Here is a 14,448-nt window from a genome sequence, read left to right as displayed (position 1 = left end):
TGGCTGAGGACTATGTAAAAAAATAAGTTAGTTGTCTTGAAAATGTAAAGTGACAGTTTAAGTATTTTGTTTCTGTGCTAATCTGCAATTAGGTTGTTATCCAATAAGCTGATTCATATAGTTTAACTCAAGACAGCTGTGGAAGGCAAAGAAAACTCTTCACTGCTGGGGCATGGGGAGAGGGTGTCTAAAAGGGTCTGTTTCAGAACTGCCAGGATGGTATTTTTTCCTGTGTAATACAGTGAAGTTAGCAAGATTTATGAAAAACCAAATTCTGCTGATCAAATCTTTAGAGAGAAAATCAAAATATGGCTCTATCTGAATGCCAGCAAGTGTGGTATAATTTTTGATCTATAAATCAACTCTAACCCCACCCTCCAAGGTGGGGCCAACCTAATCACTGAATCCTCTGAAGTGATTTCTTGGTTGGGTGTGTTTTGATTTGGTTAAATTACTTTTTTGCTTAGTAGAGGTTTCCTTGATGTTGTTAAATATTTCTCCTGTTTATGCACAAACATGAAAGTTGTGGATCAACTTGAGTTAATTTGCAGCAGACAAAGAAAAATGCATAATTTTTTATGTCAGTATTTTGAGGATTATTGACAATATCCTGCTGCTGTACCACCAAAACACCTGTGGGCCTCAGTGATGCTTGATCTCCTCTTGCTAGATGTTGCTCTGGGAACGTGGCTGATGCCATTCCCTGCTCCCAGAGTTTTTGGGTAGTAGGGAACACCTGTGTGTCTCCCCAGCTCTGGATTCAGCAGAGGGCAGTGATCTCGCATGCTGCTGCCTTCTCCCAAACTGGTTTGTCCTCTTCCTGCCTTGCAGATCAGCTGTGGTCACAGAACTCAAGGAGAGAGGACCAGAGCCTTGTCCAGCAGGCAGGTGGGATGTAAGGGTTGTTCCTTCCCTTGAAAGATTCTTACTTTGTTTTTCACAAATGTTGGGCAGTTGTGCCGTGAAACAGGTAATTATCCATATTTTCAGAAAGGAAGATAGCCAGTGACTTGCCAAAAACCCAACAGCTTCCAGAATATCTGGAATCCATCCTGTCCTAGTTTGTCCAAGCACTGACAAGCAGGGATGTGAAGTTAAGGTAAGTCTTCTGGTTTTTTAGGATATTACAATTCTCCCTTGCAGAGCTACTCTGGACATTTACTGCTGTGTGCTTGCAATGAGGATGCTCACAAGATTTTATCAGCAGCTGTGCCAGGGAGGAAAATCTCCTGCACCACACGGTACTGTTTTCAAAGGACTTTCTGTGATCCCACAGAAAATTTGCTGAAGAAAAAAAAAATCAGGCAAAGTCTGCAATGGTCTGGAATGTGGGATATCACAACCCATTCATTTGCTCCCTCCCAACAAGCCTGCAGTGTGCAGAGGCTGTGGCTCAAGGGTGGTATTGTGGGCCTGGCTGGAGCAGAAAATGCACTTGTCTGTGTAATTAAAATGCCCCCAATTGGATTATATGGGAATCAGAAACTTTAAAGTACATAGCCAGACTCTGACATGAGAATTAGGAAAACATTTCCAAAGCTGTCAGCTCATTTGGTGGTTTTCCTTTTTTTGGACAGCAGTTTCTTGTATATTTGAAAATTTTGTTACTGGGCAAGGCTGAGTTTGGGATATGAAAGGATTTCCAGGGTTTACTTATTCCTTACTTTCTCTGATTTAAAATTATACAGTTTAAACCTGTTTCTCTTTTCTTTTTTCTTTTTTTCTTTTTTTTTAATAATCCTTAAACTCACATAATTCTTAGTGGACACCTTCAAGAAGAGAAGAATTAAAAGAGGGGTTTGATTTAATTTGTCTTACAGTGTTCACTCAATGCACATGAGAAATCTGCCTAGGGTGTCATGCTGGGGGCTTTGCTTGGGCATATCCAATAGTCCAAGGTTTTTGTGTTGGTTTTTGCCTTGGGATTGATGTGCTGTGATGAACCAGGGGAAGGCTGGTTGTGTGAGCTCCATGTCCCCTGTTCACATAAGCCAGGAGAGGATTTGAGGTTGACCCTTCCTATGTGTTTAGGAGCTGTGAAGCCACACAGTTACAGTTTTGGTTTCCATGTTTGCATCAAAATTTACAGGGTACTAAAGCAAAAGATTCTTTATGTTCAAAAGCTGTGAAAAAGTTTATTAACACATGGAATTGGTAGAAAACATTTTTGCCCCAAGCTGAGCTGAACGGAGCTATTTTTCCTCACAAGATTTTCTGAATTACTCCTTGGCTCAGCAGGTTCAAAGGCACTGACAACTTTTTTTTTTAGGAATGCTTTAAAACAGAAATGTTCCTTAATTTTTTTTAGCATTCCAGCTAAGTTTTCTGCTTTACCAGGTAAGACCTTTGTATTCTCTAAATGGTCCATATGCCAAATGTTCTGAAAGATGATCCATTGGGTTTTCCCATCTCTTGGGCCTTCCTCACTTTCCTGGGGAGAGCTGAATGCTTCAATTTGCTTGAAACTTTCCCCTTTGCCCTGTGCTCTGACAAGGCAAGGATGGGCTGTGGATGCCCTGTGCCCGTTTTTGCTCTGGAGAACTTTGGAGAAGTTTTTTTTTCAAGAAGTTTTGTGCCAAATCTCATCTTCCTCACAAAGAGAACCTGAATGGGGCCAAGCCAGGGCTGTCTGTGCTACAGGACAGGTCTCATCTCTCATGGTGATTACTGTGTGCTCCTGGAGGATCTCTGTGATGACCAAATTAGCAGGAAACTCCAAAAGCCATAATCTGTAATATATAATGCATAATGTGCTGCTGCCATATGACAGGACTGGGAGAGGAAATGAAATGAAAATGGGTCAGGAGTGGGAGGCCTGGGCTGAAATAATTCCCTGTGGTGCCAGGGTCCATTTAAGAGGCAAAACAGCAGCACATTACCAAGAGGGTGTAAGAAAGGTTGTTTTCATAGTCCAAACTGAGCAAACTGGCCCTTCCACTAGCGTTCTCCTCCTCAGCAGTGCCTGCACCCTCTGTGTCCTGCCTCCCTGCTGGAATGTTTTTGCAGGTAGTGAAGTAGAACAGAGATTCTGAAAGGAGAATTTTTTATCACTGGAAATAAAATTATAAACATACTGATTATATCTTTAAAACAGACTGTTGAAACAAATGTTGGGGGATTTTTGTAGTTATGATGCTCGAGTTGATTTATCTGTGGTTGAATCCAAACCGTTTCCTAAACTCCCCACATCCCTTCAGCTCTTTGTGTCACATCTGTTTTCAATGAGGTGCAGGTAACTGTTTCCTTTGTAAACTTACCTACTGAAATAGAAATTTGCAGGTAAGACATTTGAGCACAGGGTCTAATACAATGAGGATTTGATGTTTGATGGCACAACAAGGTACTGTGGGAACATAAACATAACCCTCCTGAAACAGAGACAGATATTTGGATTGGATAAAATGTTTCCATAGGAATTGCTCCTTTTTTTGAAAGTTTTTGCTGCATGCTGAGAAAAAAAAAAAATCTCTCTGAAAAAGCGACATCCCTGGAATACCCAATCTGCACAGGAATCTGGTCATAATGCCATGCAGCTGCCAATGAGGTCTTCAACATATGGTGAAACTCTCATAATTCCTGAATAAAGGCACTCAGCATTTCAGCCACTGATGTTCTGAATCTCATCCAATAAAAGAATCCATGGATCCACTTTGATCAGGCATGTGACAAAGGAAAAGTTTGACTGGAAGACCTTGAATGTCCTGTGGGAAGAATGTGTGATTTACTTATAGCATGTGTTTAAGGATAAATCCAAGATGTTGTTGCAGAATTAGCTGAAACTTCTCGGTTGTGTGAGATAACATAGAATCACAGAGAACACATGGAATTTTGGGCCAGAGGAAGATGATGGACCCGTTATTTTTTGTTGGGCGCAAGTTGTTCAGTTACACCAAGAAAATGCTGCGTCTTGGGGATTTTTTAGTGAATGTAAAGTTCTAAATGTGGAAAAACTCAATAAGAATTTAAGACACTTTTGCGCAGCAGAGACATTGTCAAGTGAGAAGCTGCAGCATCCAGACACATCTTGAGGTGCTGCAGAACTTCTTGGCTTGGAGCAATTAATTGATTTTTCTCTGAATTCATTTCACACCCCAAAAAAAGCTGAGTTGTCTCCATTTAACATTTTCTTTGGCTATAACCTTTGCTACTAAAACAAAGGTATCCTGATGAGAAATCCATCTGGATCTCAGGAATTTAGCTTTTTCTCTGCTGAAAATAATCAAATTAGAAGCATCTGAGGATGTCAGTATAAAAACATACAAAGGAACCATCCAGGACTTCACTGTCATAATATTTCCTGCCTTGGAAAAAATCTGGGATGCTTCAGCACCATGATTATGGGGGCAAAGTTTGGGTAGATGTTCAGTTTCTGGAATTATATTTGCTATTTATCGTATCCTATTGGAAATGCTCAGATAGCCACAGTAGGAATTATTTTCCATATAAAGGAGCTGAGGTGGGAAGACCAAAGTGATAACTTGTGGCTCAGCATGGCTGCATTCTGGTTGAGGGCTAGGTCAGACTCTTTCTGCCAACTGTGTTTGGATCATGAAGGCTCTACATCCTGCACATGGACAGGGAGAGCAGAGTCTACACCAATAATCTCAGGAGCATCATGTCACCCTCACAAAAAACATTTATTTTAATGTGTGACTTGAAAATGTTTCCAGTGTTGGTGCTTTGATTCAGCTGCACCACCAGGAAAAACTTACCTTGCTCACTGGCTGTGTGGCTCTTTGGATTCCACATGTAAAGCTGGGAATTTAATGGATTCTCCTATAGGAAGGAATGCATTAACTACAGGTCAGCAAACTCTGGTTATTGGGTTGTTTCACACCGAGAGCTGTTATTACCCTGTTGCTTTTAAGGTGCCTGTTTAAAGGTAATTATTTAGTCTGTCCAAAGCCGTGTGGAATTCCAACACAACCTCTGTTCCCTGGTGTTAATGATGCAGCACAGTCACAGCTCCATGTTACCCTTGGTTTGCCCTTGGGACAGCTGACTCTTAGGGATTGAAGAGTTTCTCTCTTTTTCACTTGTCAAGGATTAGTATGTGGTTTCCCTAGATTTGTAATTCATTCAAAATTAATCCAAAAAAGATTTATTTTTTTTTGTTTCATTCCCCTTTAGAATTAAAATTCCAGCGTGTTTTGTAACAACCGTAGAAACCCTGAGTCTGGATCTATTTTTATTTGTTGACACAATCCTATGTATTTTCCCACAATGAGATTTGTAATCAGCATGGGAATTTATACCAGGGTTGAGCCTGGAATTGTGTAAAATGTTTTTTTTTCTCTTAGGATGGAAAGGGAGAGGACATGTCAGGGGATGGTCTTGTTTGACAGAGAGCTGGGAGGAGACTCCAGTACAGACAAGAATTGGCCTTCCACGACCCCTGACTCTTCTGAAGTGTCTCTGTGGGCCTGCAGGAATGAGTATGTCCAAAATTTTGGGAAGTCTTGATGTTTTAGAAAATTGCTCCTATGTGGTGTGTCCGTTACTCATCTTGAGCATCTGATCAACAAGTGAATCCAAATCATGCAACTTCCTCCCACTCACAGGTCATTGGAGATGTCCTGGCCTTTCAGGCACCAGACTTTTCCTCATAAAACATTCCATAGACTTGAAGGTACCCAAAAAGGAAAATGAGGAGGGAGGTGTTGTCCACCCCATGGATGTGGTATGTAATTACTGAAGGCAGATCCTGATTCTCTGTCTGCATTGCTCATCCATGCTGTGTCTAAGAATTCCTTGATATTCAAAGTGCCCCAGCCAAGCCAGGTTTGCATAATGTGATTAAATTAGGAAATGATATTTCATGCCTGGATATTACAGTGCACGCACACACACTTTCATCCTGTGTTGGAGCGTCACTTGCTCTGCTCTGATACCGTGCACCAGAGGATGTCTGCAAATGGAATTATTTCAGGATAGTTATCCTAAATAACTCTATGTAGGGAAACCTGTATTGTAGCACAAAAGCACCTTACTCTCCTTTATCATAATCTATTTAAATGTGGATTATGCTGATGCAAAACAGGGTGCTCCTACTTTGGAATAATTTTAAATAGGAATAATTTTTGTGCTTTTGGCTCACACCCTACATTATCCAAACTGACTTTGAAGTGTAAACAAGCCTCTGATGTGATGTGTAGTATTTCCATTCTGCTCCCCGATTCCTCCTTGTTTCTTGATTCTTTCTTTGGGAAGGTCCAGAGCAAAACCAGACCTGCAGAGCCCGTCATTTAGGTCTTTGCTTTCACAAACCTCATACCAAGGGATGTTTCCAATCCATTTCCATATTTTAATGCCTCTCTAAGCTTTGAAGGGAATATTTAGATGCCAGTTTCTGATGCTGAGCCATCCCCACAGATTCTATTAGGACATTAAATGTTTCCTTTCACACTTTCCTGAAATGGAGGTTTGTGTTTCAAACCTCCTGTGGTCTCTTTCGGGACTGTTTGAGGTTTTCCCTCTATTACCATCAGCCTATTCTGCACCTCCAGAGAAACCTGTGGGGTGCAGCTCTGAGAAGGGTCCAATGCAGGGAGTGCTGCCATAGCTCAGTCCCTCCATCTGCCTCTTTGTGAGGAGCAAGGATGTGTAGTGAAGACAGCAAGGAGGCTCCCTAAAATCACCCTCTTCCATTGTGTCAAAAGTCATTTTTACATCTGTTCCCATGAAAAGTCACAGCTTCTTACCTGAGGCAGGTAAGACTTACTTAAACGTGCTTTCTGACCATTTCATGGGTGTCCAATCTCTTGGTTTGGTGTCATCTTTCCCTGTTTGTGTTCTTTTATCCCATTGTTTTCCACACCTCTGTCACATCCTGCACATGTGCTTCCTCCTTGGTCCAGCTCTTGGTCCTGCCTTGCATGGGAGTTGCTCCCACCTGAGTTCCCCATTGATTTACCAGCTGGATTTTACCAGATCTGTAAGTGCCATTCAGGACAGAGCAACACAGGGCAAGCACACAGATGTCATGTGACATAATCTGGTTTTTGCTTTGTTGATCCTTTTTCTGACCGTTCCCATCGTGTTTATTTCTAAGTTCTGGGAGTATGAGGTGCTGCTGCAGACTCCTGCTCACAACTAATTTGGAGCTTCATTTCCTGGAGATCAGTGGGGCTGTTTTATCTTCTGTTTTATCACTGATACCATGAGGTCCTTCTGCAGCTCCTCACAGACAGGTTTAGATTTGACTACCCTGGGTAGTTCTGAAGCATCAGCAAACTCATTCATCTCCACTGGCGCCAGTTGGCTCAGCGTGAGGGCTGGGGACTCTGGGCAGGAACACCAGCTCCTGAGCTCTGTTTGTGGCAGCACTCAACCCCCAGCCATGAAACTGGAGAATTCTTTCTTAAATCTATGCAATTTTATATAATTTCCGTGTAACAAACTATTTAATCCCTTTTAAGATACAACCACAGAGGCAAAGGATCCTTCTCACAAAGAGGATGGAGGTGCTTTCTTCAAATAAAAAGAGGTTTATTAAGAGAATGAGAATGACATTGTAGTGTGGGTGTTGTACATCTATTGCAGCATTAAGAGAAACAACAGCAAGTACAAAATCCTGCAGAACCTCTAGAGTTATCATCATCACAGCCTAGCTTGTCCATGCTACAGTTTGGTGGATCCAAACTTCATTCCCATTTCTAATGGCAAAAAATCCAAAGATTTTCATCTTTCAAAAGAAAAAAACCCAACCCAAAACAAACAAACAAAAAAAGGCAAAACAAAAAACCCAACTCAATTTGATATAAATAACTTGCACTGGACATTTTAAAACTTTCAGATTTTAATTACACATAAATAAATATATACAGATTTAGCAGTTCAGTTTGGCCTAGTTCAAGTTCTGCTCCTTGTGCTTTATTTACTATTATTATATCTAATTTTAGAAACTTGTATGCTGTTATCTGTAGGTTGTGGATTTTATTTAGTCCTGGGTTTAACTTCACCTGCCTTATCCCCAGCCAGGAGGGCAGCAGTCAGGGGGACTCCCCTCAGTCCTGCCCTGGGACTCATCAGCTGTGTGGTTGTTCCTGCCTCGTGCCGTGGCTTGGGGCTCCTCAGCCCACGGGAAAATCCACAGTGAGTCTGAGTTTGAAGCTGTAAACAAAGCCTGGATCTGCTTTAAATCCACAGCAGTTCTGCCAGAAATTTTCCTTGGCCTGGCATCAGGGCTGGGCTGTGGGTGGGGAAATGGGAAGGTTTCCTGTGTGTTTGCCTCAAAACCAGCAGATAAATCCAGGTAGAGCCAGGATTCCGTCCCCCTGCCCTTGGCTGCTCCTGCTCCTCCTGCTCTGGGTCTTGCACTGATGAGGCTTTTGCTCTTTCCTCTCAGTTTTTCAATTGGAACAAATTCCTTGAGCACAGAAGGATTTCACTATGGGTTTCTTTAAAAGCAAAATAAAATCAAATTGCACATGACTTGGCTTTCTCCATCCATGTTACAAAAAAAAAAAAAAAAGGCAAAACCCCAAAGCCATCAGCCTGGCTTCTCTCAATCCCACTACGTTCATTAGCACTGTTTTCTTCTTAAATTCTTTAAGTCTTCTTTTTTCCTGCTTTTTCTTTGTTTGCTTTATGAGTTTCCTCACACGTTTGAAGTCAGCAGTTTAGAAAACGGTGCACTGGGTCACCCTTCCCCCTGGAGTCATCGCTGGTGCCCAGGGAAAGCTCCCACTGGGGGAGGCAGTGCTGTTATTTCCGATGCTTCACCTCTTTGTCTGATGCTTTGGAGTCCCCAGTCGTATGCCCGTTTCCTGTGCTGTTCATGAATATTTTATCCAGCCCTTTGAGGGATTCTACCAGGTAGTTCTGGAAGGCAGTGAGGGCGGCACAGATGGCCGGGCCCCCGAAGCCATGGGTTATCAGGCTGAAATGAGTCAAACAGCTCTGGACTCCGGGCTCCAGGATGAGCGAGGGACGGCTGTTCCCCAGCGGAGAGCGATCCTGGGCTATCAGGTCTGTAAACTCCTTGCAAATTTGCCTGGAAAAGAGAGGTTTGGTCACTAGCATGCATGTGGAGAGCTGCAGGACACAGACATGGAATCATAGAACAGTTTGGGTTGGAAGGGAGCTAAAAGATCATCCAGTTCCAAACCCTCTGGTGTGGACACCAGGTTGCTCAGAACTTCATCCAACCCAGCATTAAACACTTCCAGGCATGGGGCATCCACAACTTCTCTGGATGTATTTTGGGGTTCCTTTCCTGCTTCCTGCCTGAGCAGCCACCTCTCCACTGGGAGTTTTTTGTCTTTAGCCTGGCAGAAGCCTCTGAGTGCAGAACTGGAGCCACTGCTGCTGCTCCAGCTTTGAAAGTGCACATGAGGCAGTATCAAAATGCTCCCTGAGGCTGGGTTACCCTCTCCCATGCAGGAGCAAACCCTTCAATCTATGCAGGCCATTACCCCTGCTGGACACCTTCCTGCAGTGTGAGCCCATTTCTTCCCCACAGAAGAGCAAAGTTTGTGGGCTAATGCTGCCCTCCCGGGCTGCAGATGCCGAATGCACCAGTGGCTCGTTGCCCTCTGTACTCACTTGGTAGCCAGCAGCATGTTTTTCCTGGTGTGGAGCTCTGTGGGGTCAGAGTGCTGCCGGCACAGGTACTCTGCCGCCGCCTTGGCCGGAAACTCAGTTTCGCAGACGTAACCAAAATCCCGAGCCAGGTGAATAGCTTCACCTGTGAGAGGACAGAGGAACATAAGCACTGTGCCAACATCAGTGTGACAGGGAACTGGGAACTTCTGCAGAGCTTTAGCCATCTCACTGTTGGGACTCAGTTCTGGTAGGACTGGGGCCCTTCCCTGTCTCAGTGGCCACCCAAGAGCTCTCCCCACCTTCATCTCTTGCTGCAGAAACACCACTGAGTTTCTTATTCTTATCTGTAAGGCAATTAGTCTGTGTGGGCCAAGTGAGCCAGGGTCAGCTCTAAACAGCATCTGGGTCCTTCCTTTACTACTTTCACAAAAGCATCAAGACACTGCTGGCCTTGGAGCAGGATGAGGTGTGACTCTGGGCACCTTCTGCAAAGAAGAATAGCAGAGGCGTTTCTTACTTGGGAGCATCCCCTGCTGAATCTTTCCCTACTTCTTCACAAATTTCCTGCTTGGCCTCTCCAAACTGAGAAGAGATTGAAAGGGAGACTGGAGGGTCAAAGAGTGACCTCAGCCCCATGACTGCTGGACAAGGCAGGGCAGGAGGAAGGGGGTTACATCCCCCACAGTGCCCAGGGGCCCTCAGGCTGGATGTGCAGGCAGCGTATCCATCACCCCATGGAAATGCCCACCCATTGATGGAATTGATCCATCTCCAGGCATCCCCGTGGAAGTAATCAGAGCTGATGGCAATTGATCATGCCCAACACCCGAAATCCCAGTTGGGCAGGCAGAGCTAATTTGCCTTGCCCCCCTGCTGCTCACATGTATTAGGCCATCCATCCTAATAGCATTAACCCAGATCCCATCCCAGCCTGCCTGGCTCCTGGAGCTCAGTCTGTGGAGCCCTGTTATAGGAAAGTGTCCCTGCTTCCCACATAACAACAGTACTTCCCACTTTATCTCCTCCTCCAGAGAAAGAGCAAATAATGTAAACCTAAAGTATCAGAATTGCAGTTGTTTGTGCATTAAAAAAAAACAGTCAAAAAGGAATAACTGCTGAAAAACTGACACTGGGATAATAATAAAGAGCTGAGTGACCTCATGATCAGAGCCAGGGCTGGAGCCAGGATATATTTCTTCCATGAGTGTGTGAGTGGCTGCACATTTTAATGTTTTTTAAAAGCAATTTGGATGCTGGATTACAGAGGTGCCAGGGGGGACAGGGCACTCTGGCTTTAGTGTTAAAGACACATTGAGCCAGATCTTGAGGAGGAGAGGCTGCAGGAGATTGCACAGAGGGCCATGGTGGGCAGAGGGGCAGCAAGAGCCTGGCTGAGGGCAAACCTCCTTCCAAGAGCTTAGGGATGTTTCTGGAGAGGAAATACAGCCCTGCTGCTCCCCTGGGTCCAGGCTGGAGGTGCTGTCTTGCCCAAGGGAGGGTGAGTGCCTGGTATACAAGGTGAGGACTCCCAAGAGAGCTGTTTCTACCTGGTGCTCCCTGGGTTCTCCAGGAACATCCTTCCCTTATGTATGAGTGGCTGTGGGTTGGTGTAAAAAAAGTATTCCATTAGCACTCAAACACAGACACTGGTTCTTTTAAAGAATTAGACCTTAGGAAGGCAGAGGGGAGAAAACAAATTAAGCCAAATCAGCAAATGTTCAGGAAAGAGTGTGTTTGGGCCAGAGGGGCACAAGCCAGTTTGTGTGTGCCACATTGCTCTGGGTGGAACATCCCCTGCTTCCATCATGCTTACAAACAGGAGGAAATTATATCCATCAAACACACATGATATCACTCCTATTTGCTATGACCAGGAAGCAGAAACCAAAACATCAGCAGCCACTTGAAATCAAACTGTACATTTCTTCCTTCCTTTCTTTCCTTCATTCTTTTCTTTCTTTTATTTTCATGGAAATCAGCCTTTCATTCAGCACGAACCAACTGCCCTGAGTAACAACCTCTGCCTAATGAAGCAGGTCATTTAATTTGCTGTCGACAATGGAGATGATCTTCTATTCAGGATCCGAAGGCAGCTGCCTGCACCGCGCAGGCACAGACACAATGGATTCCTGAGCTCAGAGGGGGCAGAGCTGTCATTCCATTTGTTTGCATCCCCGTGTGCTTTTCTCCCAGGATGCAGAGGCAACATCATCATTTCCATGGTGGAGAGAAGTAGGAGGGGAGGAAGTAACTGAGTTAGGCAGGGGCACCTCACATGTCTGGGCAGGGCTCTGCCTGCCAGGGCAGCACCTTTTCCACAGCTCTGAGGGTGGCTGCTACACACCTGAGCTCCACCTGCAAAAATTCAGAGCAGTTTGACATCTCCATGGTGTCTCACTCATTTCCTGGAGGAGGGAAGGACTTACATATGGGGCATTTCCTTCTTACAGGCGCCATGACCCGGACCTGAGCTTGGAATGCTGCCCGAGGGTGGTGTGGTCGAAAGCTCCGCTGTGCCATAGGTGGCCTCACGGGGATGCGGAGCAGCTGGGAAATTCTTGGCAGCTTTATTCAGGCTATGTTTTGTGTTTGGTGTCTGTGACCCAACTATTAAAACCAGCCCAAAGAAATGAGGGATACCTGAGCTCCAGCCAGGAGGATGCTCACAGTCCTGCTTGGCATCCATGAGGATGCCTTTTCCATGGGCCACATCTGATCAAACAGAAATGGCTGAGTTTTGGAAAACAGACATGGAAGCATAGAGTTCTAGAATGGTTTGGGTTGGAAGAGACCTTAAGGATCATGCAATTCCAACCTCCTACCTTAGGCAGGGCAACCGCGCTTGGACATTTTCTTGGACATTTGCTGTCTTCGTTTCATTTGCATTCTGCTCACTGCCTTCCCAAGAGTCTGCTCATTTAAAAGGACACATCCTTGAATCAATGTGGAGACTTACCCAGGGACATTGACATGCTCATTCAGTGATGACCACTCCATATTTTAAGTGTTCTGGTTTGTGGAAAGCTGGAAGTTAAGGGGTTGGAAGTTTCAGCACTCCACCCTCCATGGGAACAGGGAGAGACTCTTACCTTCCACAAGGGATGTGAGCAGGGTGACATTGGCAGCTTTGCGCCTTCCTGCAGGTAGATTTAGTCCAATTTTCTCTAACCTTTCCCTTAAACACCGGCCTCCATTTTTTGATTTAGCTCTGAAAAGAGAAAACAAAGAAGGAAAATAAATTTCCATGTAATCCATGTTAAAATAATCATAATCCTAGTTTAAGGTTTGAGGTTTGAAAGGAAAGAAGAAAAAGCAGTGAAAATACTATTCCTTAATGTACCACACACCAGAATTTCTCATCTCTTCATCTGAGGTAAGAGCTTCTGCTGAACACAGATCTTGGGGTTCTTGGGCCAGCTTACCTGCGGAGCACCCCGCCGAGGAGAGAGGCGTTGAGACACTCGGGGGGCGAGAGCCTCCTCTGCACCTCCCCGACCGTCACCTTGTACTTGGAAGTGGAGCTGAGGAGAGAGAGTCGCCCAGGCACGGAGCAGAAAACCTCATTGGGGTTCGTGACCCCTCCAATCAGGCCGTCTTTGTTCATGGACAGCGTGGAGATGGTGGTGCCATTGGCCTTCGAGGGGATGGGCACTGGAAACAAGGAAGAGGGAGAGAAGAGGAGACCATGGCTGAGAGACCAGACTCTCCAGGCAGCAGCACAGATGCTGGGATGTCTAATTAGTTCCTTATTTTCCTCAATGAGAGAAGCAAGGTGGGGTGATGAAACCAAACTAAATAAAGGTTAAAGGAAAGGAAGAAGCCTGTACACTGCCCACACCTCCCAGCCCAGCTGTAATTAAAGCCAAGGTTTGGGCTGGTCTTCTGGAAGGCTGAGGATTGTCTGCAGCATCGCTGGCTGGACATGTGACCAGCTGCCCTCCCTGTCCCCTCTGGGTGCTCTGTGGAGGTGGGTGGCCGGGCAAAACGTGGCTGGTCCTGCTGACAAGGATGCCGATCCTCTCCAGGGATTTCAGCTGCAGCTCTGTGCCAGCACATGCTGCATCCCACCAGGCAGAAATCAACCACCTGAGCCAACACCACCATTCCCTGTCCCAAACCCAGGAGCTGCTGGGCTGGCTGAGAGCTGTGCTTTCATGATATGCCCATGGGAACCAGGGGAAAGAGTTTCTTTGCCTTCAGTTCTGGGATTAGCCCCACAAATAGCCACAGCCCTAAACTTTCATCATCCCTGGCTTAAAGGAAGCTTGAGAAGATCAAACCCAATTAATCCAGCACAAACTTCCCTTTGCTTAATGGGAAAAAGTCAATTAACACAAGGTTATGCAGGCACTGGTTACTGCAGCATCTCACTGGGCCTATGGCATCACACCGGGACAAAGGGGCTCAGTTTTCCCATTTGTCATTCCATAAGAAATGTTCTTAGATACAATAAAGGTTTATAAGTTAAAATTGTGGCTGAGACTTGTGCCAAATCTCTTTGGCTTTTATGCTCCGAAATTAATACCAATTTAACTCAGGGGGAAAAAACCCCAGGTTTTTAAAGAATCCAAAGATCATTTCAGCCCTGGCATTCTTTGTGCTTCCTCAGGAATGTCTGTTCCACAGTCAGATGGTTCCTGCAAGTAATGCAGGAGTGAATGCCATGGTTTATAAAGGAAATACATATGCCCAAAATGAAACAGAAGCCCCAGGATTAATCAGGGAGGATACATGGACTGGACCTATGAGGGGGTGTTTACAATCGGCATATTGTAAATCCAGCTCAACGACTTGCTAGCATGGCAATAAAAATCAGCACATGCTACATAAAAATGACTCATGTTTTAAGACTAAGGGATGAATGGAAAGGAGCTGAAAGACATGGAGTTTCCTCCCAGCACA

General features: G+C 44.9%; 2 protein-coding genes across 6 annotated transcripts in view; one reads left to right on the top strand and one right to left on the bottom strand.

The window, feature by feature from the left end:
• The window catches only part of PSMB2 (proteasome 20S subunit beta 2), a 23,184-nt gene extending 14,731 nt beyond the window's left edge, over positions 1–8,453 (top strand). The window contains exons 7-9 of one of the 4 annotated variants that reach the window (XR_004500124.1): positions 832–888; positions 991–1,099; positions 5,301–8,453. The gene's annotated coding sequence lies outside the window, so the exon portion shown is untranslated. Of the gene's footprint in view, positions 1–831; positions 896–990 lie in introns of all 4 variants that reach the window. The other 3 variants (XR_004500125.1, XR_004500123.1, XR_004500122.1) reach the window with 3 other exon arrangements.
• TFAP2E (transcription factor AP-2 epsilon) overlaps positions 7,440–14,448 on the bottom strand; it is a 22,196-nt gene continuing 15,187 nt past the window's right edge. For both annotated transcript variants that reach the window (XM_015649309.3, XM_015649311.3), the window contains 4 exons: positions 12,969–13,197; positions 12,636–12,754; positions 9,547–9,688; positions 7,440–8,995 (listed from right to left, as the gene is read on the bottom strand). In XM_015649309.3, the coding sequence (XP_015504795.1) occupies positions 8,707–8,995; positions 9,547–9,688; positions 12,636–12,754; positions 12,969–13,197 (779 nt within the window). In that variant the 3' untranslated portion in view covers positions 7,440–8,706. The remainder of the gene's footprint in view (positions 8,996–9,546; positions 9,689–12,635; positions 12,755–12,968; positions 13,198–14,448) is intronic.

The sequence above is a fragment of the Parus major genome, chromosome 23 (genome assembly GCF_001522545.3).
Source record: "Parus major isolate Abel chromosome 23, Parus_major1.1, whole genome shotgun sequence".
Classification (NCBI taxonomy): Eukaryota; Metazoa; Chordata; class Aves; order Passeriformes; family Paridae; genus Parus; species Parus major.
This window is presented reverse-complemented; position numbering and strand designations above follow the sequence as displayed.